General features: G+C 42.1%; 1 protein-coding gene across 6 annotated transcripts in view; it reads left to right on the forward strand.

Moving 5' to 3' along the window:
- The window catches only part of DGCR8 (DGCR8 microprocessor complex subunit), a 55,859-nt gene extending 32,680 nt beyond the window's left edge, over positions 1-23,179 (forward strand). For all 6 annotated transcript variants that reach the window (XM_075898342.2, XM_075898344.2, XM_075898346.2 and 3 more), the window contains 8 exons: positions 4,830-4,931; positions 6,148-6,246; positions 8,412-8,494; positions 12,234-12,334; positions 12,719-12,825; positions 13,071-13,198; positions 13,906-14,019; positions 19,241-23,179. In XM_075898342.2, the coding sequence (XP_075754457.1) occupies positions 4,830-4,931; positions 6,148-6,246; positions 8,412-8,494; positions 12,234-12,334; positions 12,719-12,825; positions 13,071-13,198; positions 13,906-14,019; positions 19,241-19,324 (818 nt within the window). In that variant the 3' untranslated portion in view covers positions 19,325-23,179. The remainder of the gene's footprint in view (positions 1-4,829; positions 4,932-6,147; positions 6,247-8,411; positions 8,495-12,233; positions 12,335-12,718; positions 12,826-13,070; positions 13,199-13,905; positions 14,020-19,240) is intronic.
- Positions 23,180-25,141: the final 1,962 nt, after the last annotated feature.

Consider the following 25,141-nt stretch of genomic DNA (forward strand, 5'->3'; position numbering starts at 1 on the left):
ATACCATGATGTTTGATTTAGTATGAATGGTAGTTTAAATATTTCCCTGGTGATGCCTTCAATGGGGGTTAAACGTTGTTTATCATGTGTGTGGGATGTGGTCTCCCAACATCAATTCCTACACGTAATGCTTGCTATGCCCAGGCGAAGCTGACGCCTTTATAAAGAGATGGAGAAGTCGTTCCATGTTGCAAGGTTGCATAAGACTGACTGAGGCAGCTCCAGGATGTGTTGGAGTTCATCTCCTTATTCCAAATGAGGCACAGATTGGCACAGGGTGGCTATGCTGCATGAATTATAGTAGGTCTCATCAATCATACCTTGGTATTATACAAAATCAGAGACCCCATATCATTGACAGTTTTCAGCCCCAGGGCATCTGTTGCATCTGGTACCAGTAATGTTGCAAGCATTAGTTGTTTGTAGTAGTGTCTCAGTCAGCAAAGGATCTTTTCTACTTTTGTTCCAACCTACATCAATTTTATCAGGGCTGTGGCTTTAATATCCCTGTTGCTTGGGCATGCAGCTGAACCTCTGAGTCTGTCAACATTGTACACTGATGTTTCCCTTTTACGGTGAGTGGAAGTGGGGCTGGTGCTGGGCTTGGTACAAATGATCTTCCAGGCATCATTAATGTCTCTTATAACTAGTGCTGCCAATGTTACTCTAGTAGCTATCACTGCCCTGTAATTTGGCACTATTGGTTTACTTTGACATGGCCACTTCAGAGTCAATATCACTTCCAGTGCTGGAAACAGTGGAGGCATGTTTGATGCCTTTGGTACCATTTCCACCATCAGTGCCATCTTTCTCCTCATTCTGAGCTACGGACTGATCAGACCAATTGCTTGCATATGCAGGACTTGTCCCATCTTTATCCCCCTGAAACCTAAGACTTTGGCATTCAGAGGCTGTTTGTGAAGTCATGTGGTTACCAGGATCAATGCTTTTCCCATTTTTGGGATGGGAGCCTTGGCCATGCTGTAGCACCCATGGTAACCATGGGTAGTGGAGGCCCACTCCTCATCTCTCTCAAAGGCGAGAGCACTAACCAGGTCTGTGGCATTGACTGTTGGTCCACCTCAGGCCCAGGCAGGGGTTAGGGGAAGTAAAATGCTAACCAATATCCGACGGTAGGCTGCCCCTGAGAGAGTTGCCTTCCCCAGGGCTCCATGAGACATCTCCAGGGGCTCCGTGAGGTTGACAAACTGAAAAGCCTTCAAAAGCACAATTGAGAATCACCTTGAACTGAGGCAATTAACACACCCCTCTGGGGCTCCGCATACATTTTTATGCGTGTAAAGGGCTCTGGAGCCCAAAAAGTTTGAGAACCACTGTTCTAGAGCATGTGTTAGCTTCAATATCATCTATGATAAAGCTCATGAAGAAGCATTACTGTTTTCTGATACAGGAATTTGGGCTTTTTCACTCCCTTCTGGGCCTAGAGTCACTGGTCAAAGCCCTGGTGAACAAGACTGGCTTAAGTCCACTCCCAAGAAAAAGGACTCTTAAACAAATAGATTGATGGACAGGAAGATTTGCATCTCCTTTTCCTTGCAAATTGCTAACCAGCAAGCATTGCTGTTAAAATACAGCTTTGTGAATGGGATGGCCATGTCTTACTTTTGCAGACCAGCTATCTGAAGCCTTGAGCAGAATTTCAGGCATTTGTCACTGAAGGCTGTTTGGTGACTAAAACTTCATTGCTGTCCGTGGGATGTCCAAGATACTTCAGCCACAGATATGGTCTTGTCTAGGACCATGAGAAGACCTTCCTGGCTGCAGAATTTGGGCATTGCTCCTAAAGTGCAGCAGGACATAGAAGATTTGCCCTTTGATATTAAGCACTGTTTTTAGACTCTGCTGTCCCTCAAGGAGTTGTGGAAGATCCTATAATCTTTGGGGAGGCACCATTATAGTGGTTAGCATCAGTATTCACAGTGAGTGTTTAGGCAGCCTTTCTTTCCTCTCCATGTCTCCCCGAGACTGTGGAACTGCCCAAGAAAGGGGCTTAAAAAGATCCCACAGAAGGAAGTAGTTGGATATGGAAGTTGGCCAGTCCACAAGATCTCCCCTGCCCTGCCCAATTCTCTCTAAGCACTCATTTTGCCTCCTTGGTCCAAGGCAGTGTTTACTAGTAATTGCAGCTGCAAAACTGAAACTGAAGAGGCATAAGGCAGGTCTCTGCCCTGAGAGCAGAGTGGGAGGACTACAATGAGTATATATGTATATTGCTTTTGGGTCCACCTATTTTCAACTTTTCTGGAAAAAAAATTACAAACATCAGCAAGGGAGCACAGACAACTTGTTTAAAAAAAACCCTACAAAACATGGGAAACTTGATTTAAAAAAACAAAACAAAAAAACCCAAAGTTTAACTTGCATATCCCTTTAAGAGTTGGGGCCAGTCCTTCTAAATTCTAATTTGATTGGCTGCAGAATCCTTAGCCATTGTGGGGGTGAATAATCCAGCATCTCAACATTTGGCAGGCTTCACATCCCCCAAAAATATCAAGGCAACACGCTTATCATGTTAACAATTTCTTTATTGATCAGACTTTTTCAGTAAATGGTTGTCTTAATTCCTTCTACATTTTTATGTAATGTAATACTGACATTGTTTTGTAGTAAAGTGCAGTTTCTCTACTCCAGAATGATTAAGCAAACAGTCCTTTCCTGGTGGTGACACTAAAGCTGTTTGCTTCAGTGGGATAAATGAAGAAGTCCTTTGTTTCAGGGGATGCATAAGGAACAAAAGTCCCTTTTTAATTAAATTTAACTGTGGTCTCCCTTTCTAGGATAGTTCATGGATAGTGTATTTTTTCTTTTATGTCCAACAAACAGCTGTTTCCATTGCGGAGAAATATTTTGCTTCTTCCCATGAGAAGTTCAGCCTTCTTGCAGGCACACTTTGGGGGATAGGGTATATGGTTTTCACTTTTGTTAGTTGGATTTGAAGCCTACATTCAGCAGGGTAAAGAATGGATTCATACATACATTTCCTATAGCAGATAAAATAGGTTAGTAACTTTTTTGCTAGTGGTTTGAGGTGTTTGAGTTTGATAAAAAGGAAAAATCAAATGCACAACTACAAAATGGGGTATATAACTGTAGGTGATAGAACTGCTGAAAAGAATCAGAGGGTTATAGTGGACTGCAAGCTGAATGAGTTGTCACTGTGATAAAGTATGAAAAAGAATGTTACGATTTTGGGATGTAATAACAGAACTTTTGTATAGAAGACACAAGAAGTAATTGTCCTATTGCACTCTGCACTGGTCAGGCCTCAGCTCGAGTTCTGTGTCCAGTTATGGGCACCACAATTGGAAGAAGTCCAGAGGAGAGCAACATAAATGATAAAAAGTTTATAAAATCTGACCTGTGAAGAGAGGTTTGAAAAATGCATGTTTAGTTTGAAAAAGAGAACACTGACGGGTGACGTAAGTCCCCCAGTGTATTAAGGGCTGTTGTTATAAAGAGGATAGTGATCAGTTGTTCCCCAGGTTCACTGAGGGCACGACAAGATCTAATGGACTGCAGCAAGGGAGATTTAAGTTCGATATTAGGAAGATCTTTCCTAACTGTAAGTCTAGTTAAGCTAAGGGTGTTAAATTGTAGTTAATTGACTAGTTGACTAGCCAGTGGAATTTCCATTGACTACTCCAACATTGTACTCAAGAGCTGGGGGTCTTGTACATTTCAAAGGAGAAATGCAGAACTCCACCTGCAGCCTGAGGCCAGCAGGAAGTTCTGGGCTGCACTTGGCATGCCTGCTTTGAAATGTACAAGAGTCCTCAGTGGGGGCTTTTATGCACTTCAAAGCCATGGAGCCCACGGTCAGTGGGGGACTCAGAATCCCCCGCTGACCCCGGGCTCCATTCTACGCTGCGTTTTAAAGGGGCAGTGCCGCATAGCTGAGCTGGGGATCACCGACTCGGCATTTCAAAAGGGCAGTGCTGGTGTGTCCCCAGCTGATCGCATGCTCCACATGGCATTTCCCTAGAATCTTGAGTCAGTTGGGGAGTCCCCAGCTGACCCCGGGCTCCATACCGCTGCCCCTTTGAAACGTGGAGATGGCATTTCAAAGGGATAGCCGCTGCACATTTGAGCCTGTGGATCAGCTGTGTGGTGGCTGCCCCTTTGAAATGCCACACAGCTGAGCCCTTGCTCAACTGTGCTGTGCTGCTGCTTTGAAGTACCTCTCTCCCCTCCGCCCCTTTGCAACTCTGTGATAGAGGCAGTGGGGGTGGGAGGGGGAGATCAGCTAGTTGACTGACTGTTTAGTTCAGCATTTGCTTATCAGATAGTTGACTAGTCCTTAACATCCTTAAGTTATGGAATAGGTTTCTAAGGGAGGTAGTGGAGTCTCCATCATTGAAAGTTTTTAAAAATAAATTGGGCAAATACCTTTAAAAAGTGGTCTAAGTTTACTTGACACTGCCACAATACAGAGGGATGAACTTGATTTCTCATGGTTCCTCCCAGCCCTGTATTTCTGTGGTTCCATGCTTGGATATCAGGAAACATCAGTGTCTGCAGCATAGTGAATATTTAATAGATTCATTAGAATAATGTATTTATCAATCTTGACTGAATTTATTCAGAAATTTATTTTCATAGTAATTGTTTTAAAGGCCCTTAAAATGGACTCTGGACTTTTAGTGATTCATGTTTGAGTAATCTGCATTTATAATAATATTGAGATTCATGCATTTGAATAAATGATTGTGAGCAGGACACTTTTATGTCAGTGGTTTGCAATTTTGAGGTTTTTAGACAGTTTTTCAAGGGACAGGAATTACTTAAATGAAATGTCTTTATTTTCCCAGAGTTTGTTATTAATCCCAATGGGAAGTCTGAAGTTTGCATACTGCATGAATATATGCAACGAGTCCTAAAGGTCCGCCCTGTTTACAATTTTTTTGAATGTGGTAAGTTTGTAATGAATTCTAACTTGAGCACAATACTTTTTGTTCACTGATAATTATTTGAATGCTTGGGGATTTTGAAAAGCAGCAAGAAATGGAGACTTTCCTGGTAAGCATCTTTAGAGTTATACTGTAAGCCAAATTCTAGTGTTTACAACAAAAGTAGCATAATTTTCTTTTTTACTGCTCCCTTATCTGGGTGTGTGTGCATGCAGTACAGAAGCAGTGTTATTTAAATCTTTGAGCTGGAAAAATACTCTGAAATGAAAACTGATGTAGTTTATCTACCATGTGAGAGTCTCCAAGATGGACAAAGATCCAGGGGAGGAAATATCCTTAGGATCCATCCTTAGGGTTGTCATTGAATGAGTTAATTTTCAGTTGCCCTTGTCAGATAATTAATTTATTCATAATTAGCAGTTCACAATTTTTATACCAGAACCATCTACCTTTTCACTATGGATAGTTGCTAGATTTCCTTGCTTCATCCAGCCACAATCCAGTCAGCCTCACCAAAGGCATAAAGCTTCCTTGTCACTACTTTAATCCGTTTCATCACATGTATTATTGGAGAGAGAATTCCATGCCCTTCCATTATGGTGGGCCTATAAACAAGCCATTTAGATCATGTTTGTTGAAATAAGACCCCTTTCTTCTCTCATACATAGAGTTAATCCTATTAGGTTTGTATTTTGTATTTCAACATCAGATGTTAAAATGTTAAGATCTGATATTCAGCTTCTAGGTAACAAATAAAAATTGTTACTTTACATTTATAGTTTCAGAGTTCTAATTCTTCAGAAAGCACTATGATACTGTTTCACTTTAAAATGATTACTTTTCATGTTAAAACTCTATGAAAGTCACTCCAAAATATATGGAATTTAAAACCTGAATGTTGACAAATTCTAAACAAAGTGCTCATAATTTACTACCACCGTCATAGTATACTTTAATTCTGAACAAGTACATGTGATGACAATGATTTCGTGTTTGAGATTTCCTTTCTGAGAAAAGATGCATATGTTTATATATAAACAGGTGAGCAGTAATTTTTATAGAACCATTATTTTCAAGACCTTGAAGGAGAGAACAAATCTACAAGTATAGAGCATTCTCATATTCTTGATGATTTTATTTTAGGGTATGTCTTTTTTTCATGTTTGTTTGTGCTAAAAAGATTAGAATTTTGAAAACCATTTTTGTCCACCATTTTAAGAGAACCCAAGTGAGCCTTTTGGAGCCTCAGTGATTATTGATGGAGTGACTTACGGGGCAGGAACTGCAAGCAGTAAAAAACTCGCCAAGAATAAAGCTGGTAATATATATACTTCCATTGAAATCCTATGCTTGTCTGCTTGTACCTCTGGCTAGGAGATGTTTGGTGTAGCAATGAGTAAGATTAAATTTCTTTTTCAATACTCAAGTGAGATGTATTCGTGTACATTTTTGTTGAAAATGGTTAACAGTTAATCTAGGGACTTAAATTTACTGTGAATCCTGTCTCAAGCAATGTACTGCAGGATATAGAAACACTGGAGAAGTTTCAGACACTTAACATAATACTGATCTTGTATCTTTAATTAGCAGATATGAAGTAATTCTCTTTCTAGAAAAGATATGTTTTCATGAGTTTTAATATCTAGACTAGAGAGGGTGAAAGGTAAAATATAATTACCCAATTCTTGGTCTTCTGTAAAATTCTCTGGTCATTTTATTCTTGCTTGGGTAGCATAACCTAGCATAACTCACTGTTCCAATTTCCAAAGGCTACCATTTGCTCTTTAGTTGCTTTCAGTTGTTTAAGATGTTGAGTCTGTTCTGTAATAAGTGGGGCTAAGTTCTGCATGAGTGGGGCTTAGATACCTTTAGAATTTTGTATTCATCCCTATATTTCAAGGGTGGGCAAAAGGGCCTCCGTGGGCCGCATCTGGTCTGCACAGGCCCTGCTGCTCCTCTGCCCCCAAGCCAGTTTGGGTCTGGGGGCAGGAGAAGCGCGCAAAGTTTCATCCCACCCTGCCAGGAGCATGCGGCACTTTGAAGTGCCACACACTCCAGGCAAGGCGGGAGGAGACTTTGCACGCTCCCCCGCCCTCAAGCCCTGATTTGCCTGGGGACAGGAGGAGCTCACGAAGATTCCTCCTACCTACCCCTGCCCTGTGAGGAACGTGAGACACTTAGAAGTGCCGTACGCTCCTGGCAGGTTGGGAGGAGGCTTCGCTTGCTCCCCTGCCTCCAGGCCCTGATTGGCCTGGCAGTGGGGGAGCACTGGAAGTCTCCTTCCACCACCCAGGGGCATGGGTGCTTAGTGGTCTGTGGATGGGCAAGCCCAGAAGCATCCTGGTCCTGGCCCTGCCTCTTCTGTCTGAAGCCTCTCCCCTTCCGGAGTGGTCCAGCGCCACTTCAAACATTTTTTGAAGTGGTCCCTGGCAAAAAATTATTTCCCACCCCTGCTATATTTGAATGTTTTAGAGGCCTGCTGCTGCTTTCAGAATCTGGCTTCAGGGTTCAGAACAAAAACAAGATAAATATTTTGAAAAATGAATAAGTGATTTAGGAAACTAAGGGCTTGGCTACACTTTAACCATTGCCAACTTTAGAGCTATACCAACACAATTTTCTTAATGCATATGCAGGTATACCAGCAAAATATGTTTTTTGCTGAGACAGCTTAAGCTGGTTTGGCAAACGAAATAAACTACTCTTGCCAAAAGCACTTTTTTTTTCTTCTTTTGGCTGGTATAATTTCATGTGCGCTCAGGCTTTTTCTGGCATAGCAAGCATAAAAGCATCACACTTCTAACCAATATTGCTATGTTGAGACAACTTCTGAGTGTAGACCTGGCCTTAGTTCTAGTGACTTGAGCTTCTGTGTAACTTTTGAAAATGGAATTTGAGCATTTTTGAAAATTTGACTTAATCTCTCTTGTGACTCAGGTTTTTGCCCAAAACAATTATTTGTTAGTTAAGATATAGCTTAATAGTGATAAGTCTTGTAATGTTAACTCAGTAAGCTTAAATATATTTTCTTAAATAACATTCAGTGCTTAGACTCTGTACTACTTATAAATTAATAAATTGTATACTACATAGAGGCTGGGTATGCAGCAGTGGGGAAGAAAACGGACTGGGTAGTGCTCCTTTTCCCAGTCCTGTGGAAGGTGGCCGGGGCCTTGATGTACATTCTCTCACTCCAGTCCTGATGTCCTTCACACTCCCCAATGTGGGCATGCTACCACTTTGATTCCTGCCTCTGGAATTTCCACTACATGCATATGATGATGTGGGTCTTTGCCCACGAAAGCTTATGCTCCAATAAATCTGTTAATCTATAAGATGCCACAGGACTTCCCGTTGTTCTTGCAGATTCAGACTAACACAGCTACCCCTCTTTTAGAAATGATGTTTCCTTTTCATAAACATGCCTTTGTATAATCTTTGAATACAGTAAGTGTAACCAAGACACTAAATCATTTCCCACAGCTCGAGCTACACTGGAAATCCTCATTCCTGACTTTGTTAAACAGACCTCTGAGGAAAAGCCCAAAGACAGTGAAGAACTTGAGGTATAAATTAACTTGATTTACTGTTGTAAAATGATCTTAATTTAAAAAGCATTAGATGCCTAAAGTCAGAGGGTTTGTGAATGGTAGCTACATAGTGATAGTAACCAGTCTCCCATTCAGATGGAAGATTTTTTTTAAAGGGTTGACATTAATAGTAACAATCTTATAATGAAAAAGTTATACTAAAGGGCTGTGCCTAGACTGGCAAGTTTTTCCGCAAAAGCAGCTGCTTTTGCGGAAAAACTTTCCAGCTGTCTACACTGGCTGCTTGAATTTCCGCAAGAACACTGACGATCTCACGTAAGAAATCAGTGCTTCTTGCGGAAATACTATGTTGCTCCCATTCGGGCAAAAGTCCTTTTGTGCAAAGCTTTTGCGCAAAAGGGCCAGTGTAGATAGCTCAGATTTGTTTTGCACAAAAAAGCACCGCTCGCGAAAATGGCAATCGGGACTTTTTTGCAGAAAAGCGCGTCTAGATTGGCACGGACGCTTTTCCGCAAAAAGTGCTTTTGCGGAAAAGCATCTGTGCCAATCTAGATGCTCTTTTCCACAAATGCTTTTAACGGAAAACTTTTCCGTTAAAAGCATTTCCGGAAAATCATGCCAGTCTAGATGTAGCCAAGGAGAATGAAGAATTCTGTGGCAAGATCCAGTATCAGTACTCTTGTGGGAAATGCAGATTGCTCCAAGCCTTGGCTGCTGGGATTTCTACCATAGTATTGTCTATTGGTGAGGAGAAAAGGGATCTGTAATCTTTTATAACAGTTCTCATAAATTTTGAAGCCTCTCCCAAATCTGTTTCAGTTGCTGAAAGGATAAAGTTGACAGCTTTATTCCTCTGATTAGTCTCCTGATTAATGCGAAATTAGTCTGTTTTTTTTGTTGTTTCACCTCCCTTACCTCTCAACCCAATGTTGTGGGCTTTCCTTACCTATGGGTAACTTATAGTGCTTTCTTTAGTGTTGTTTATGATGCTGCTCAGAAACTTCATAAAGCTAACAGTCTTAACAGTTTTACTGGATATACAAGCCTCTGAATGGCAGACATGAAATTTAATCAGAGTGTGGGTTAATTTCACTCAGTGGCTTTGAGCAAAGTGAAGCAATAGCAAAAAGACAAATTGAAGCCATTAGTTTGACTTCATAAGACAACAATGAATCCATTTCAATTCATTTAACATTTGGGAGTCTGTCAATGGAAACTTACATTCTGCTAAGTCTCAAATTGGGATTTTGTCATGGAGAAATGGATTTTTCCAGCCCTAAACATGAAACGTTATTTTGTTTTGGTTGTACTACTTGTTTTTTTCCTCCTTCAGTATTATAAAAGACTGTCCTAATTACTGAAGCAGAGTCTGTCATGTTTTCAGGAAGAAACTGTGTCAGTATTTGTGCTTTTCCTTATATTATCAAATAGATGGTACCTGTATGTGGTCCTAGGTTCCCCCCCACCACCTCTAGATTGTTTACCATGTCAGTATTAGACTAATTTTGAGTGTGAGTGTCTTAATAAGGATGAGGTCTTTTTTCCTTGTATTCTTGATTATTTGTGAAATGATAGTTACTGATTTTCACGTTTCTAGATTTGCTGAAAAGCACATTGGGGAAATGTGTAGAGGCTTCAGAAAGAGACCAAACTTCAGTTGCTAAGCCTGTTTTGTCTCAACTCTCCTGATTAGCCCTGTGCATGTAGTTTAAGCTTAGCTCATAGAAGTGTAAACCATGTCATAAATAAAAATGTACACAAAACCTTTTTAATACAATCTTAGATGTACATCACTATTCAGACCTTGGATATTTTAACCAGTGTGTGCATTGGAAGCATCATCTTGTGGGTTAATAAGCCCAGAAATTTTCGAACTCTTTCAGTGTAGACTATTGTTTGTCATGTGACTCATTTTCAGCTATGATTGTATAACGTGTTTGTGGCAACTACAACAATTGCATGCAACAAATTGATATTTAAATATTTAATATCATCTAATGTGATTGACCTTTGATCACAGTCTAATTTTGATCTTCTTCATTTCCTCTGGTATATTTGTTTTTACTTCACCTACCTTTTTTCCTCTGTTTTCTGGATCTCCTGGCACTTGATTAAACTATCTAGCCACTTCATTCTCCATTACCTCATTAGACACTGTTGGCATGCCTTGTGTACTCTGCATGTTCCTCGCTTGCTGGTGGTTCCAGTCCCTGAGCTTGATCCTATTTTCACTCTTCTTTGTTTTAAAGTTGTTTATGCAGGGCCTCCAGGCTCTGCATTGCGAAGAACACCCCAAACTTCTATAGAGATAGCTGAAAACATAAAGATCCTGTTCTCCATGGACCGCCAGAGTGAGGAACATGCAGAGTACACAAGGCATGTTTGGCCTTGTTTGTACATGTTTGGGCGTCACTCTCGTGGTCTGCCCTCCTATATCATTCCTTGTGGGTGTGAGCCCATTATTTTAAAATATCCATAAAAATGTGTGTCTTGAAATCAGAGACAGATACTTACTTACTTTAAATAAAAAGAGCATAATTCACACTAGAAGGAACACTTTGCTGGAGTTCGCTGAGCTTGTATTCTCTAGAGTTGTTCATACAGTAGAAAGTGGATAGTAGCACTTCACTGTAAGAGGCTAGTAAATCTTAATCCGCAAGCTGAAACTTTCTACTACAAATCCTAAATTTCAGAAAGTATTAGATGGCATGGGGGAATAACATCAGGACTATTTGATTGACGTATCTGAATTTTAAAATAGTGAAAATACTCTTTGCCTAATTGAGTTCTTTCAATAGCTACACAGTAAATCATGAGAAGAAATTAAAGAACAGTTATCACTGACCACTTTGTTTTTGTCCTAAAAAACACATAGGCTACCTTCTTCGGAAGGGGCATGCTAATGTTGAACTTGGGAATAGGGAAATCCGCGGGAGATTTAAATATCCCCCGCGGGATTTAAATAAACATGACCGCCGCTTTTTTTCCGTCTTGGGGAAAAGCCGGAAAAAAGCGTGTAGACTGGCGCGATCCTCCGGAATAAAGCCCTTTTCCGGAGGATCTCTTATTCCTACTTCGAAGTAGGAATAAGAGATCCTCCGGAAAAGGGCTTTATTCCGGAGGATCGCGCCAGTCTAGACGCTTTTTTCCGGCTTTTCCCCAAGCCGGGAAAAAGCGGCGGTCATGTTTATTTAAATCCCCCGTGGATTTCCCTATTCCCAAATTCAAAATTAGCATGCCCCTTCCAAAGAAGGTGCCAGTGTAGACGCAGCCATACAGAACAGATTACCTGGAAAAAGAAACTGAGACAAGACCAGTTTTTATTTTACTATAGGAGACAGTCCAATGATTTTTTTTCAAATGTAATATAAAAGCATTAAATCATAGTTTGAGAGTTTCATTGCATTGGGTAACCATGTTTTCATTATGTATGACATTCCAATAAATGGAACTGGGAATTACATTTTATTGTCTGGAAATAGAAGAACTAAAAGAATAAGGACAGTATACATAGAAGAAAAAGAAATATTTCTCGTTCTGTATTGGAGTGTAAAGGAAATGGTCTCTAGTTTTGCTTGCTAAAATAGGGCCTCTACAAAAATTATGATGTCAGTCTCGTGTAGATGTTCTGTGTTAAAAAATATGAAACGTAATGTTTTCAAATGTAAATATAGAAGAAATTGAGCAATAGGACAATTCCATTATTGTGCTTGTTTTACTGGTAGCTGAAAAACATCTCTCGATTCTTTTGTAGTATTTTAACCATATCAGTATTGAGGACTCACGGGTATATGAACTGACCAGTAAAGCTGGATTGTTGTCTCCTTATCAGATTCTCCATGAGTGCCTTAAAAGGTAGGATCTCATCATAATCATGCTAAAAACATTATTGAAGGGCACATTCTGTATTTTGTTAGATGCACTAAAGTTGGGAAGAATATAAGTACCACCTCTGTTCCTTTCTTCCCCATCTGCTCCTATTGTGACACCAGCAAACACCTTTCTACCACTTGTGAATCAGTGTGGCCGGCTACTTACTCTGTCTGCTTTGTCACTTGAGAGGCAGTAATGTTGATTTTTTTTTTTTCCAAAGCTGTAAAATCCTCTTACTGGACTAGAAAATGACTATTAGCTTGCTAAGTCCAGGTTCAACTATGTTAACCTTACACTGTTCAGTTCAGTTGGTCTTTCTATGCAATTTACTGGATTAACCTTACAATAAGAGTTTTTGTGCTTAAGAAACCATGGAATGGGTGACACATCTATCAAGTTTGAAGTGATTCCTGGTAAAAATCAGAAGAGTGAATATGTCATGACTTGTGGCAAGCACACAGTGCGAGGCTGGTGTAAGTACTGTTCTTGGTTTTACTTCTTATGCTTGCTTACAAATCATCTTTCCTTTTTTCCTTCCCTCCTCAACACTTACCTAGTGTTTTGTGCGAGTATTTTGTCATGCTTATTCTATTTTTTACTGTATGAATCATGGGGAGTATTAAGAATATAATAGTTCATTGATCCCATTAGGTATACATGTACTTAAAACATCTATATTATGTTTTAGTGTGGTGTTTGTCTCTTATTATTTGTACAGGTAAAAACAAGAGAGTTGGGAAACAGCTAGCTTCTCAGAAGATCCTACAGCTTCTGCACCCACATGTGAAAAACTGGGGCTCTTTATTGCGTATGTATGGTAGAGAGAATAGCAAGATGGTCAAACAGGTAAACATGGTTTTGTGATTGCTTTGTAACCCACCCTATAAAAATTGCTTTTTCTGTTGTGATACTGATCAGTTAAAAACCACAAACTACTCATTCTCTTCCTTTTCTTGGCATAATTTTCTAACCTTAATACTCTTATTCACTGCATGTTACTTACCTGTGTTGATGAGTAACCCTCAAAGATATTTTGCTTTCTTAATTAATAGTCAGAAGATCAGCACTCGCGTATCTTTTTCCCATTACTTCCAAAAGAGGCTTTTCCAAAATTTCAGGAAAAAACCCTCTTTTGGAACATCCCTTCTTCCTCGTAGAATGAGGTTTACAGGGATGCCGAAAAAACGAGTCCCCTTTTCCAACACGTGGTTTTTTTTTTTTTGTTTTGTTTTGTTTTTTTTTGGAAAGGGGGATGCGTTCCTTGGATGCGGCAGAGCTTTTCTGAGATCTCTGGTATCCCAGAAAAGCTCTGCAGTCTAGACATAGCCTTAGAGATGCAACATTTTCTCAAGCTCACTTGTTTACTGTAGACTGAAATGATATAACCAAATTTTAGCATATAATACACAGTTGACATGTTTCATGTTCCTTTTCACAAAAAGGAAAAAAAGAAAACTTTGTTTAAACCTGTGAGGTATGACTATTTTAAAAATACAAGAGGGTGATTTTGAGTAACCTCTTTTTCTGCTGCTACTAATGGTAACATTATGCAGGAAACCTCTGATAAAAGTGTGATAGAACTTCAGCAGTATGCCAAAAAGAACAAGCCAAATCTGCACATCCTGAACAAGTTACAGGAAGAAATGAAAAAGCTGGCCCAAGAAAGGGTGAGTGCATACTCCAGACTTAAAAATACATGTTTGAAATTGTCTTGTAGGACCAAAACACACACATTATTTTTAGGATTCTGAATTTGTTACAGTACCTTAGTGAAGGCAATACATGTTTCAAAATCTCAGAGGGTAGCCATATTAATTTGTAACTAAAAAAACTAAAAACAACAAATGGTCCTGTAATGTTTTAGGGCATGCCTACGCAAGGAAAAAACATCAAATGATCTGGTAGCACTTTATAGCTTGACAAAACATGTAGATGGTATCATGAGCTTTTGTGGGCACAGCCCACTTCAGATGACCAGAGTAAGTGTTTCAAAATGAATTATTTTGAAATAACTCCCAAAATAACTATTTTGAAATAGTGTGTCCAATCTGCTAAGAGCCTGCATCAGATTTAAAGTCCCTGGAAGCCCTCCACTGCTTATCCCCTTGTGGGACACTAAACTCACACCACGTGCTCTGATTGCCCGTGTGGATACCATAGCACTTCCAAAATGGAGCTGGAGCTGCTGCAAAGCAGTGCCAGGGTCATGGGCCTCATGCTGTACCTGGTGGCACAGTTCATCCACACTGCCCATGTGCTGCTTCAGGACAACTGCCAGCCTGGACCAGAGGACCTCTTTACTCTGGCACTCCTGCTGCAGGAAATGATCCTCAATCCCTTGCAGACCATTCAACACCATTTTGGCAGAGGGAGACCAGTCCCGACTGAGATTGCATCATCCTGCAGTGATGGAATAACCAGCAGTGACTCCAGAACTTCCTCATGCGGAAGGCTACGTTCTTGGAGCTCTGCAAGGGGCTCAACAGGACACCTGTCTGCAACCTGCCATCCCCTGCAGAAGCACATTGCTATCACACTGTAGAAGCTTGCCACACCAGACAGCTACCTCTCTTTGGGGTAGGGTTGTGCTCCTGTGGGCAGTCACCTCATCTTTCTGTGAAGGGTAATCATTCTGGGGAACATTAACCTCATTATGGGCTTCCCCGACTGCAAGGGGAGCAGAGATGGGGCACACCTCCACATATTGGACCCTGACCACCGGGCCTCTGACTACATAAACTAGAAGGGTTTTTTTCGATGGTGCTGCAGGCCCTGGTGGATCACAAGGGACAGTTCATGGACATTAACATCAGCTGATTGGGGAAGGCACATGACAGTCACAACTTCTGGACCTCAGACCTGTTCCATAGGACGCATGTCTGGCTCTTCTTTCCCCTTCCATACCATCAGAGTTGTGGACAGGCCCATGTGCATCCTGGGCAGTGTAGCCTACCCTTTGGTCCCCTGGCTGGTGGAACTCTGCATGGGCAGCCTGGACTCTGCTAATGAGAGCTTCAGGACCAGGCTCAGCAGGTGCTGCATAGTGGGAGTGCACCTTTGGCTGTCTAAAGTGGAGGTTTCAGAGTCTCCTCATCCGCCTGGACCTCTGTGCGAAACTTTCCCTTACCTGGTGGTGGCCACCTGTGTGCTCCACAACAAAACTTCCTAACAGTCAGGGTAGTTAAACACAGAGAAAATGCCCAGGGGAGTTGTGGAATCTCTATTACAGGAGATATTTAAGAGCAGGTTAGACAGACATTTGTCGGGGTGGTCTAGACAGTGCTTGGTCCTGCCGTGAGGGCAGGGAACTGCCCTCGATGATTTCTTGAAGTCCTTCCTAGTTCTATGATTCTATGTGACTGTGCTGGCCAGGCCAGGAGCCTGCAGGCAGGAGGAGGGGACAGGACGGCTCAGCCTCTTTCTGTGCCACGCATGTGCCAGGTCTGGCAATGTCGCACGGGGAAAGGATTTGTAACCCTGCCTGCTGGAGGCGGGAGGGGTGTGTGTAAGTAGCAGAGGCTGCTTGCCAGGGAGTGCTACTGGGGTCCCCTCCTCTTCCTTCCTCTAGCAGCTTCCCATGCACAGGATTGGTTTCCTCTGCATTGCTGCACTTGACAGGGAGTGGATGCTCCCTGAGTGCAGGCATGATCATGTGCCATATGTGGTACTGCTGTGTTTCCGTGACCCCAACCTCCTTAGTAGTGGCTTCTCATGTCCCACCATGGAGGCCAGAGTAAGGCATGCCTGTGCAGGAACCTTGTGAGAAGGAGTGAGGAGTTTCTGAGAGAACATCATGGAGCTGAGCGCTCCAATCTGGTGCTCCATATGCACCCATGTGCACAGGCTCTTGTGCAACACTCAGGCCAAAAAGGCTGAGTGAGGATCATGCAAGCCCCTCTCGCAGCCTGCCACTTGCCTCTGAGTGAATAGGAAAAGTGATGGAACTCACCTGAAGTGCTTTCCCTGGGATTGTTCAAGCCCTGGGAGACCTCCTGTGCGGGGGAACCAACTCCCTGATGAGAATCTGCTGCTCCTTTTCCACATCATTATCCTTCTCCAATCCTGCCCTTGTGGTGGCTGATGCCAGGTGTGTCCTGGCTAGAGTTCGATGATGGTGGAGGGGCACAGAGGTGACCAACCCCTCTCCCAGGATGGCATCCAGGTGCTCATAGAAGCATCAGGTGTGAGGAGCCACCCCAGAATATGAACTTTGCTCCCTGGCCTTAGTATAGACCTGCTGGGGTTGTTTGGTTTTTTGTTTTTTCATGTGGACCTCGTCGAGGGTCCGCATGTATCCTTTTGCCACCAGGCTGACAGCCATTAGGCTGTAGATGTTGGCATTCCTCCTTCTGCTGCAAAGATCCTGGAGGTTGGTCTCCTCACCCCCACGACCTTGATGAGGTCCAGGATCTCTGCACCAGTCCAGGCTGGTGCCTTTTTTTTTGTCCCCAGTCAGGAGTGCTGGCAGCCGTGGGAGGGAGTGCTGGGGTTGGCTATGGCTTCAACAAAGGCTGCTGTGTGGCACGTGGCTAACAAGGGGGGAGGTGGGCTGCTGGGGGGCTGAGAACCAAGGGGGGGGCTGGGATGTGGCCTGGCAACAGGGGAGGTAGGCTGCTGGGAGTCGGAGCTGGCAGGAACGCATCAGCGACCTGACGGGTGGGAGGAGATGTGGCCCGGGACAGGAGCTGGTTGGTGGCCTGTGGGGGGGAGGGGGGCAGGAGCCTGAGCTGGCAGGGGCGGCCTGCTGGTTTGCAGCCATGTAGCTGGGGGGGGGAGCCTGAGTTGGTGGTGGCGGCCTGTTGGGGGAGGGGGGGGGCGGCTGGGAGCCAGAGCTGATAGGGATGACCTGCCAAGGGGGGGAGGGGGGGAGCCGGTCGGTGGGCTTCAGGGCGGCCGGGACCTGGAGCTGCTGGCACGGAGGCAGGTGGACCCATGTATCAGAGGTGGGGGGTGGGGTCCCAGAGATGCCAGCATGGAGGCCAGTAGGGGGGCATGTGCCGGAGCCTGCGGAGGCAGCCTTTCTTGTCGCGGAAGCCAGGCGGCAGAGCACGCATGCACATGCCTGCAGGAGCTGGTGGACAGCTGGCGCATGCGCAGTTGAGGGAAGTTGAAAATCTCGTGACAGACCGACAAGAACGGTGATGGCTTAAATAGAAAGATTGTCTAATAAGGACAGTTATGTCAAAATAACTATCTAATGTAGACGAGGGCTTAGAGATAAACAAAATATATATAGATTGTATCATGAGCTTTCATGGGCACAACCCACTTCTTCAGATGAATGGAGCAAGGGATCCAGGGGTACAAATATATAGAAGAAAAGTACTGTCCTTCATAGGCAAGTTTGACATATTCACCCAAGGATTGAACAAAGACATTTCTTTGATGGGCCGTTCAACACCCAAATGACATCAAAAGCTAAGTTATCAGGCACTTGCAGCCTACTATATTAGCTTAATTTAGCATGGACACTTTGACAGGTGTTGTTCCCTCTCTTTTTTTTTTCTGCTGTATATTTGTACTCCTGAATCCCTTGTTCCATATTTGTGATCTGAAGAAGTGGGTTGTACTCAGGAAAGCTCATGATATTGTCTATATTTTTTTGGTTAGTGCTACAGGATCATTTGTTGTTGTTTTTTTGGTTGCTTTTGTTTTAGTGAAGGCCAGATACTTAAATGGAATTTTACTGCTTGGATAATTCTGCACCACTGTGCACATGCAAAATTCATATTCCCTGTGGATTTCTTTGCTTCCCTCTGTCAGATTGTTTTGGGCTTCCAGAACAGTGAGCAGGGAGGTGAATCACTTTGGGGATGGAGGTAGGGGAGGCTGGGGTTGCCCTTGTAGGTGATATTACCCTGTGCTGAGCTGCTTATCTCAGCTGGGCTGTGGGGAGGATGGGACTTTCCAGGTCAAACCCACCTCCAGAAATCTCCCGACTGCACGAAGCTCCACACCCATCTTCCTGCCCCTGTTGTTCCTCATCTGTAGAGAGCATGGGGGTCACTGTAATGGGAGCTGTTTCCCTATCCCTTCTGCATCTGCACATCCAGAATCAGTCTCCCAGGAGCCTTTATCTCTCCCCCCTCCCCACTGTGTCCCTATTCTTGCAGCCAGACTGCACTTTGTATTGAAACCCCCACCCTGATAAGCTCCACCCACACACACATCTGCACTGACCTGACAAGCCCCTTTGCCTCCTCACCCAAGTTGGCTACACCTGCCCTTTTCCCTCTGCTGAACCTCAACCTCTTCACCTGGTCGCCCCTGTGTAGTCCCATTACACCTACACCCTCCACAACCAGTCTCTCCTTTGCACCCAGATTGCCTCACATTAAGCCCCTCCACACTTGGGTTCTTCTGGGCTGAGCCTGCCTGCCCCTGTCTGGATTGAGCTAGGGCATGTATGCAAGACTATGTCCCTCTTGTTAGCTATCTTAGTGTGACTAGTGGGGCAAGGCATTAGGGTGCTTCTGGGGCACATCTGGCTATTGGGATGTGTGCCGCTCACTTTTGAGTTCCTGTCCAGAGGAGTCCTGCAGGATGATCGTCCACCTCTGTGCATCCAGTGGCGCATGCTCCTTGCCATGCTGAAGCCTTCCATTTCTTCATTGATAAAATATACAGAATTTTGCAATATTGTATGCAGACTTTTTATTTTTTTGGCACAGAGATCCTCAAGAATAGAACTTATTCCTTTTAATGAGACACTACTGTAACTACCAGATTTTTTTCATAATGAGCTAAAATAGTCATTTTCATAATTGAGTAAGTCAAACATATTTTTTTTGTTACTAGAACCAGTTCTTTGCTCAGGTGTTTGTTTGGGGGAGGGGAGGAGGTTAATCCTTGTTTTAACTTTACATTTTTTAAAATTTTTCTTCAAAGGAGGAAACTCGAAAGAAACCGAAGATGACCATAGTAGAATCAGCTCAGCCTGGTAGTGAACCTCTGTGTACCGTTGATGTGTGACCAGAAAACTTAATGAGTGGGGAGCAATAACAAATGGAAAAAATACATTTTCAACAAATATTTAAGAATCTGTTTGCTGCAGAATGCAAGATAACTTTAGAATCCCAGCTGCTTCAGTTATGCATTGTTCTTTTGCATCGTCAGGGCAATATTACTTTTTTTTACCTCCTGAAATATGTATGTTTAAAAGATCATAAAGATCTCTACTTGGGCAAATGCACAGAAGATAGGCATGTTCACACAGGATAAATCTAAGCAAGCACTTTTTCCTTGAAAGTCATCCATGTTGTCTTGAATGGATGTGTTTAAGGAACAAATTCAGAAAATCTATGTACAGGTTGAAGCTCATATATTATATATAATTTTTTATATATACACACTCTTGTATGAACATGCCTAAAATTATTTTTGTGAAAAGTTTTGTTGCATTTCAGCACATAATAATATGCACTGATAAGACACTTTGACAAATACATGAAAAAGTGATGAGCAATTTTCCTGATGCCATAGGATTAGGCCAGTAATGCTGTTTTTATTTTTTGTACTGCCAGGCTAAGTTGGTTTTATTTTTTTTTATTTTTTAACTTGAAAAGAACAAGTATACCTGGTAGTGTTAAGAACAACAAGTTGGATATCCCAAATTGTTGGGCTTTATTTTAAAGGAAAAGTTGTGATTGTTTACAAACTAATTGGAAGGGAGAATATTTGGCCCACTATTTCAGTGTTTCCCAACCAGTATGGTGTGAGGCCTGAAGTGCATGGAATTTTCTGGTGTGCTGCAGAATTTTTTGAAAAATTATATGCGAGAACAAGGAATGGAAAGCTACTTTCTGATTGGCAGCCTGCCTCACTCCTGGAGAGAAGCAACCAGTCAGAGTTCAGTCGTCTCCTTCCCTCCCCTTTCCTTTCTGTCCTGCACCTGCTTGGCTGGGGGCAGTGTGAAGGGTCCCTGGAGCTCAAGATGTACTGTGGCAGGAAAAAAAGGTTGGGAGCCACTACAGTTTGATATAAATTGTTGCCACTTAGGAGACTATCTTCCCAAGTGCTTGAAGGAGAAATATAACTTTAGACAGTTGATGGGTATTTTGAAAATATTTTGCCAGTGCATTGTTTATGGAAGCTCCACCCTTATTCCCTGTAATATAGTAATTTTAATTTGTTTTGTGTCAGGCCACATTTTATTTGTTTAGTTAAATCTTAGATAACTTGTTTAAAGAAGATTTTGCAAAATAATTTCTCCTATGGCCTGGACTTTGGAATGCTAAGTTAACTGTTTGCAGCTATCTTTTTTTTTAATTGTTACTGGCTTTTTACTTAAGTTTTTTAGCATTCGAAGAATAACTTCTGCAATAGAAATTAGAACATAGATTTGGGATACAACATAGGAAAAAAGCTAGAATAAGATCTTAATAGAGTGTACTGATGAAGATGAAAAAGAACCTGAATATGCAAACATTTTTGAAATGCAATCTTAGAAAACTGGCAGTACTTAACTGTATCTGCTGAGGCTTTAATTGGTTATGTACAGAAGAAATATTTTGGTGCTTGTAGTGAAAGCACTGCTTTCCCCCTGTATTTAAGGTTTGTACTTTATTGGCTATTGCAATAAATTTTTCAAATTAGAATGGAAAATTATTTTGTGCTTAAAAGAACTGGTGTGGGGGAAGGTTAGGAAGAAATCAGTTTGGTGATAGGAGTCCAGTGACTTATCCAAGAGTTGGTATTAGTACTGCTATAGAAGGACAGAGGGATACAGTTCTTAATCCTTTATAAATGCTGCAGGTCTGGTACTTGTCTGGATAGTTGTTGTCTGTCTTGAAATCTGAGTATCGTACACTCCAGTATGACTGATTTGTGCACCTTTTCATATCAGATCTGCTATTTTGGACATTGGAAAACTTTTTTTATCCCAAGCTAAGATTCTGTAATTTGAGTTCTTCTTCTAGATCAGTCTCATCTTCTGTTCCTGTATTTGCATTATGTTATAAGTGATACGCTCAGAGGTCTTAGGGTTAGGTTTGTTTACATAACTTACCCAATCTTCATCGTCATATTTAGTTTTCAGTTCTGTGAATTGTAATCCTCTTTTCAGTACAAGATAAGGATAGGTGAAGGATGATGCCTAAACCATTGTTTTAAAGTGACCTATCTTAAAAAGTACTGCCTCTCCTTATTTTCTTTTAGTACAGTTTTAACTTTCTTTTTGAAAGATGTGTAACATTGGCACAGTACTTACAAGCAGTAGTGGTTGCTTCCCTCTGATTTTGATGAAGGCAGGTCTTATATCTTCATTGCCTAAATATATTATTGTGTTAAGTAGGTGTTATTTCTGTTTGTGTTTTCTAGCAGAAAAATCTGTCCTTGTACAGTACTGTAAAAGACAAATCACCCCGTGGATCTTTGTCCAAAATCAGAATGTCAATATTTTGCAGGCCACCTGCAGATTATCCATAGATGCCTCATTATAGGAATTTGCTTTTATTGTGTTCTAAGAGGATTGCTGTATTCAGCATTTTGCTTTAGTCTTACCTCAGTCTGCCACTATCTGAATTGTAAGGTGACCATTGCCCTTAAATAAAACATCTAGATATTTCATTGTGAACCAAAGCCTCATACATATGCATTCTAAAAAAGGATGGTATTAGACCTTGCTGCAGCCTTTAACTGGAGAGTTGTCCAGAAAATAAAGCGCAATAACTGCTGGAAAAAAACAACTTAACTGCTGTTTATTGTCATTGTGAAGTATTCTTGTGTTTTAATGTTTACTATTGTTTGGAGTGTAACAGTCTTGCATTTGCACATAAGCACGAGCTGCTGTGATAGAGGATAGGTCATTGCATTAATTTCAGCTTCTGCATGGACACTAAGGTGTGATTCAAGATGTATCCTAAATTTGTCTTGTAACTCTTGTGTGTTTTTTAGGAAATCAGCTGTAAAGGTTTAGATCTTGATTGTATGAATACAAAAAGCAAAACTACTGCTTTTGTCACTTTGTTTCTTATCCTCCCCCTTATCCTAGGAAAGGTGGGTATTTTTATTGGGGATGCAGTGTATTAATAAGAACTGTTCCATCCTTGAGGACTTAGACCTATATTGCTTTGCATATTATGTGCTTCTTGACAGAAGTGTGGTGTATTGACTTTAAGGCTTAAATTAGCGTGCATTCAAATCTTTATGGTACTGAATGAAAAATGACTCTGACTTCCAGTGAAATAGTCAGATGCTACCTATTTAAACACAAGTCATTCAGCTTTAAATATTTATTAAACAAGAGATAAAGTAGTTGGGTTCTCTCAGATGCTTAAAATGGCTTTTATGCAAAAAGAAATACTCCTCTTGGTGTTGTATGTAAACACCCACTTTTCTATAACACTGTTAGACTTTACATACAATGCACACTTGTAACATCTGTGTATTCTTTTAAAAGCTTGATTACATCCTACACATGCACTATATTTTGGTTCTGGGGCAAAGTTCACGAAAGTAATTGCCTTGTCAAACTTCCTGTAGGAAGAATTTTAGATTAAATATCAAAGTGCAAGAATTAATGCCATTCTCAACAAAATAAAAAGTGAACAGTATTCTGATGTATATTTGAGAAGAGAATAATGAATGCATTCTTATGTGCCCAAGTAGATAACAATGGTTGCTGTATGAATTGTATTGAGTGCAGTTGCTTGATGCCAGTGATAAATTGTTACAACTATAAAGCCTCATTTTCACTGAGCCTCTGCTTTGCTTTTCTTTTCTCTACACAATCATATAAGGCTTTGTGTTTTGGTCTTTGAATACTACATGTGTATTTTTTCAGACAATTAGTTTTAAGCAATAAAGTTTGATATTACATTATAAAAATGTTTATTTTTTGGATTACAATTATCTGTTTTGAGTGGGAACTCTCTGAGCTGTCTTCCACCTGGTCTTTTGAAAAAAACTGTCTAGGTTTGCTATGCAAATATCAGTACATCTTACCATTTTTCTTAGCAGGTGTAACTTGTTGAGTTAAATTTGCATAGTCAAACTAGTCTCTCTTTATAAAAACAAAAATGCTTTAGCTAAGCACATTATGGTCCAGTGCTTTTTCATGTAAATTCTGTTATAGGTATGTGTGTGCCCCACACACTGTTGTGAAGAGATTTTTGTCTTAGCAGTATCCATAGGATCAGCAGTAGTGCCCTCTGATCATGGTATGCCCATATCTTGAATACTGTGTAAAGATTAGGGATGTTAAGGACTAGTCAGTTATCTGATAAGTAAATGCTTATCAGATAGAGAATGACTAGTTTGAACTTCCCTCCCCTCCCCCCATCAGATAGAGGCGGGAAAGGGGGTACTTCAAAGCATCAGTGCTGCACAGATGATCCTGCGCTGTTCAAAGGGGCAATGGCACACAGCTGATCCCCGGCTCAGCTGTGCAGCACTATCCCTTTGAAACACCAGCTGGGCTCCACGCAGCATTGGCTATTGTTGGCAGACAGGGAAACTGCTAGATGGACCATTGGTCTGACCCAGCATGGCTGTTCTTATGAGTGTCATGTTCCTGGATTAGCATGTTAGGTGCTGCTGGCCATATATATCCTCTCCCGTCCCTTTTGTCACTTGTGACGGTTGGAGCATCTTCCCGTAGCATTGCAAGTGGACAGCAGTTTAACACTTCTTAGCTTTGGCCTACCATCTACGTTTCAAGTCCACAAAATGAAAGTCTTTTATAAGTACAGCAGTGTTTCTCAAACTGTGGTCTGTGGTCACCTTCCAGGTGGTCCACGGCTTGAGCTCAGCCCCTTTTTCTTTGCCTCACAGTTGGGAGCCTGCACTGTTGCTCCAGCCTCTCCCTCCACCATGAGGATGGAGCAACAGCCGCAGAGCCTCCCTGCACGTTCTGGCTTGTAAGGAAGAAGCACACTCTCTCCCCCACCTGGGGGAAACTGCAGTGCATGGGTGCAGTGTCAGAAGGGTTTCCCCACTGCTCTCATTGGCCCAAATTCAGCCAGTGGGATACTGTGCCTGGAGCGACATGGTGCATGAAGGTAAGTAAGTTCCTCTACCCCTTCATGCCCAGACCTTGCACTCCCGGCCACCTCTCTCTCACCCCTGGCAAGACCCTGCACCCCAGCCCACTCCTGCATCCTTTTCCCCCACCTGTTCCTGCTTCTCCCCCGGGCAGATACCCTACCCCCAGCTCTCTTGCAACTTCCCCCGGTGGCCAAACATCCTACCTCCATCTTGCTCCTGCACCCTCCCTCCTGGCCAAACACTGAACCTTCCCTTGCTCTTGTCTCCCCGCCCATTCACTCCCAGCCTGCTCCCACACCCTACCTTCCATCCAGACCTCACACTATCACACTCTCCTACACCCCACTTACAGCCCAGATCCTGGACCCCCTCACTCTTGCTGGCAGCAGTGTCCTGCACGCTGAACCTGCATTTTTGTCCCAACCCCAAAGTCTGGGGGGTCCACAATATGCACTAATCCTGGGACCCCAGAAGAGCAAATCTGGCCTATGGGAAGCCCTGAACTTCAGTCCCCCCGTCTTCCACGCTCCCAGGTTGGGCTGGACATCAGTGTGGTTTGGTGTTTTTTTGTGTTGAATATATATTAATATTTTAAAACAAAGTTTGATAAACTAAAATGAAAAAGTTAAAGTGCTTAAACTGTTTAATTTAAATATTTCCTTTCTTGCTGGTTAAATTAAGCCATCCAACTGCAGCACTAAAAATATGGGTGTAATTATGTAATTAATAGCATGTTTTCATTACTAACTGGTGGTCTGCAGAAAGATTTGCTTTGAGCCAGGTAGGCCATGGGATAAAAAGTTT

Source organism: Pelodiscus sinensis, chromosome Z (assembly GCF_052426305.1).
Source record: "Pelodiscus sinensis isolate ZL-2025 chromosome Z, ASM5242630v1, whole genome shotgun sequence".
Lineage (NCBI taxonomy): Eukaryota > Metazoa > Chordata > Testudines > Trionychidae > Pelodiscus > Pelodiscus sinensis.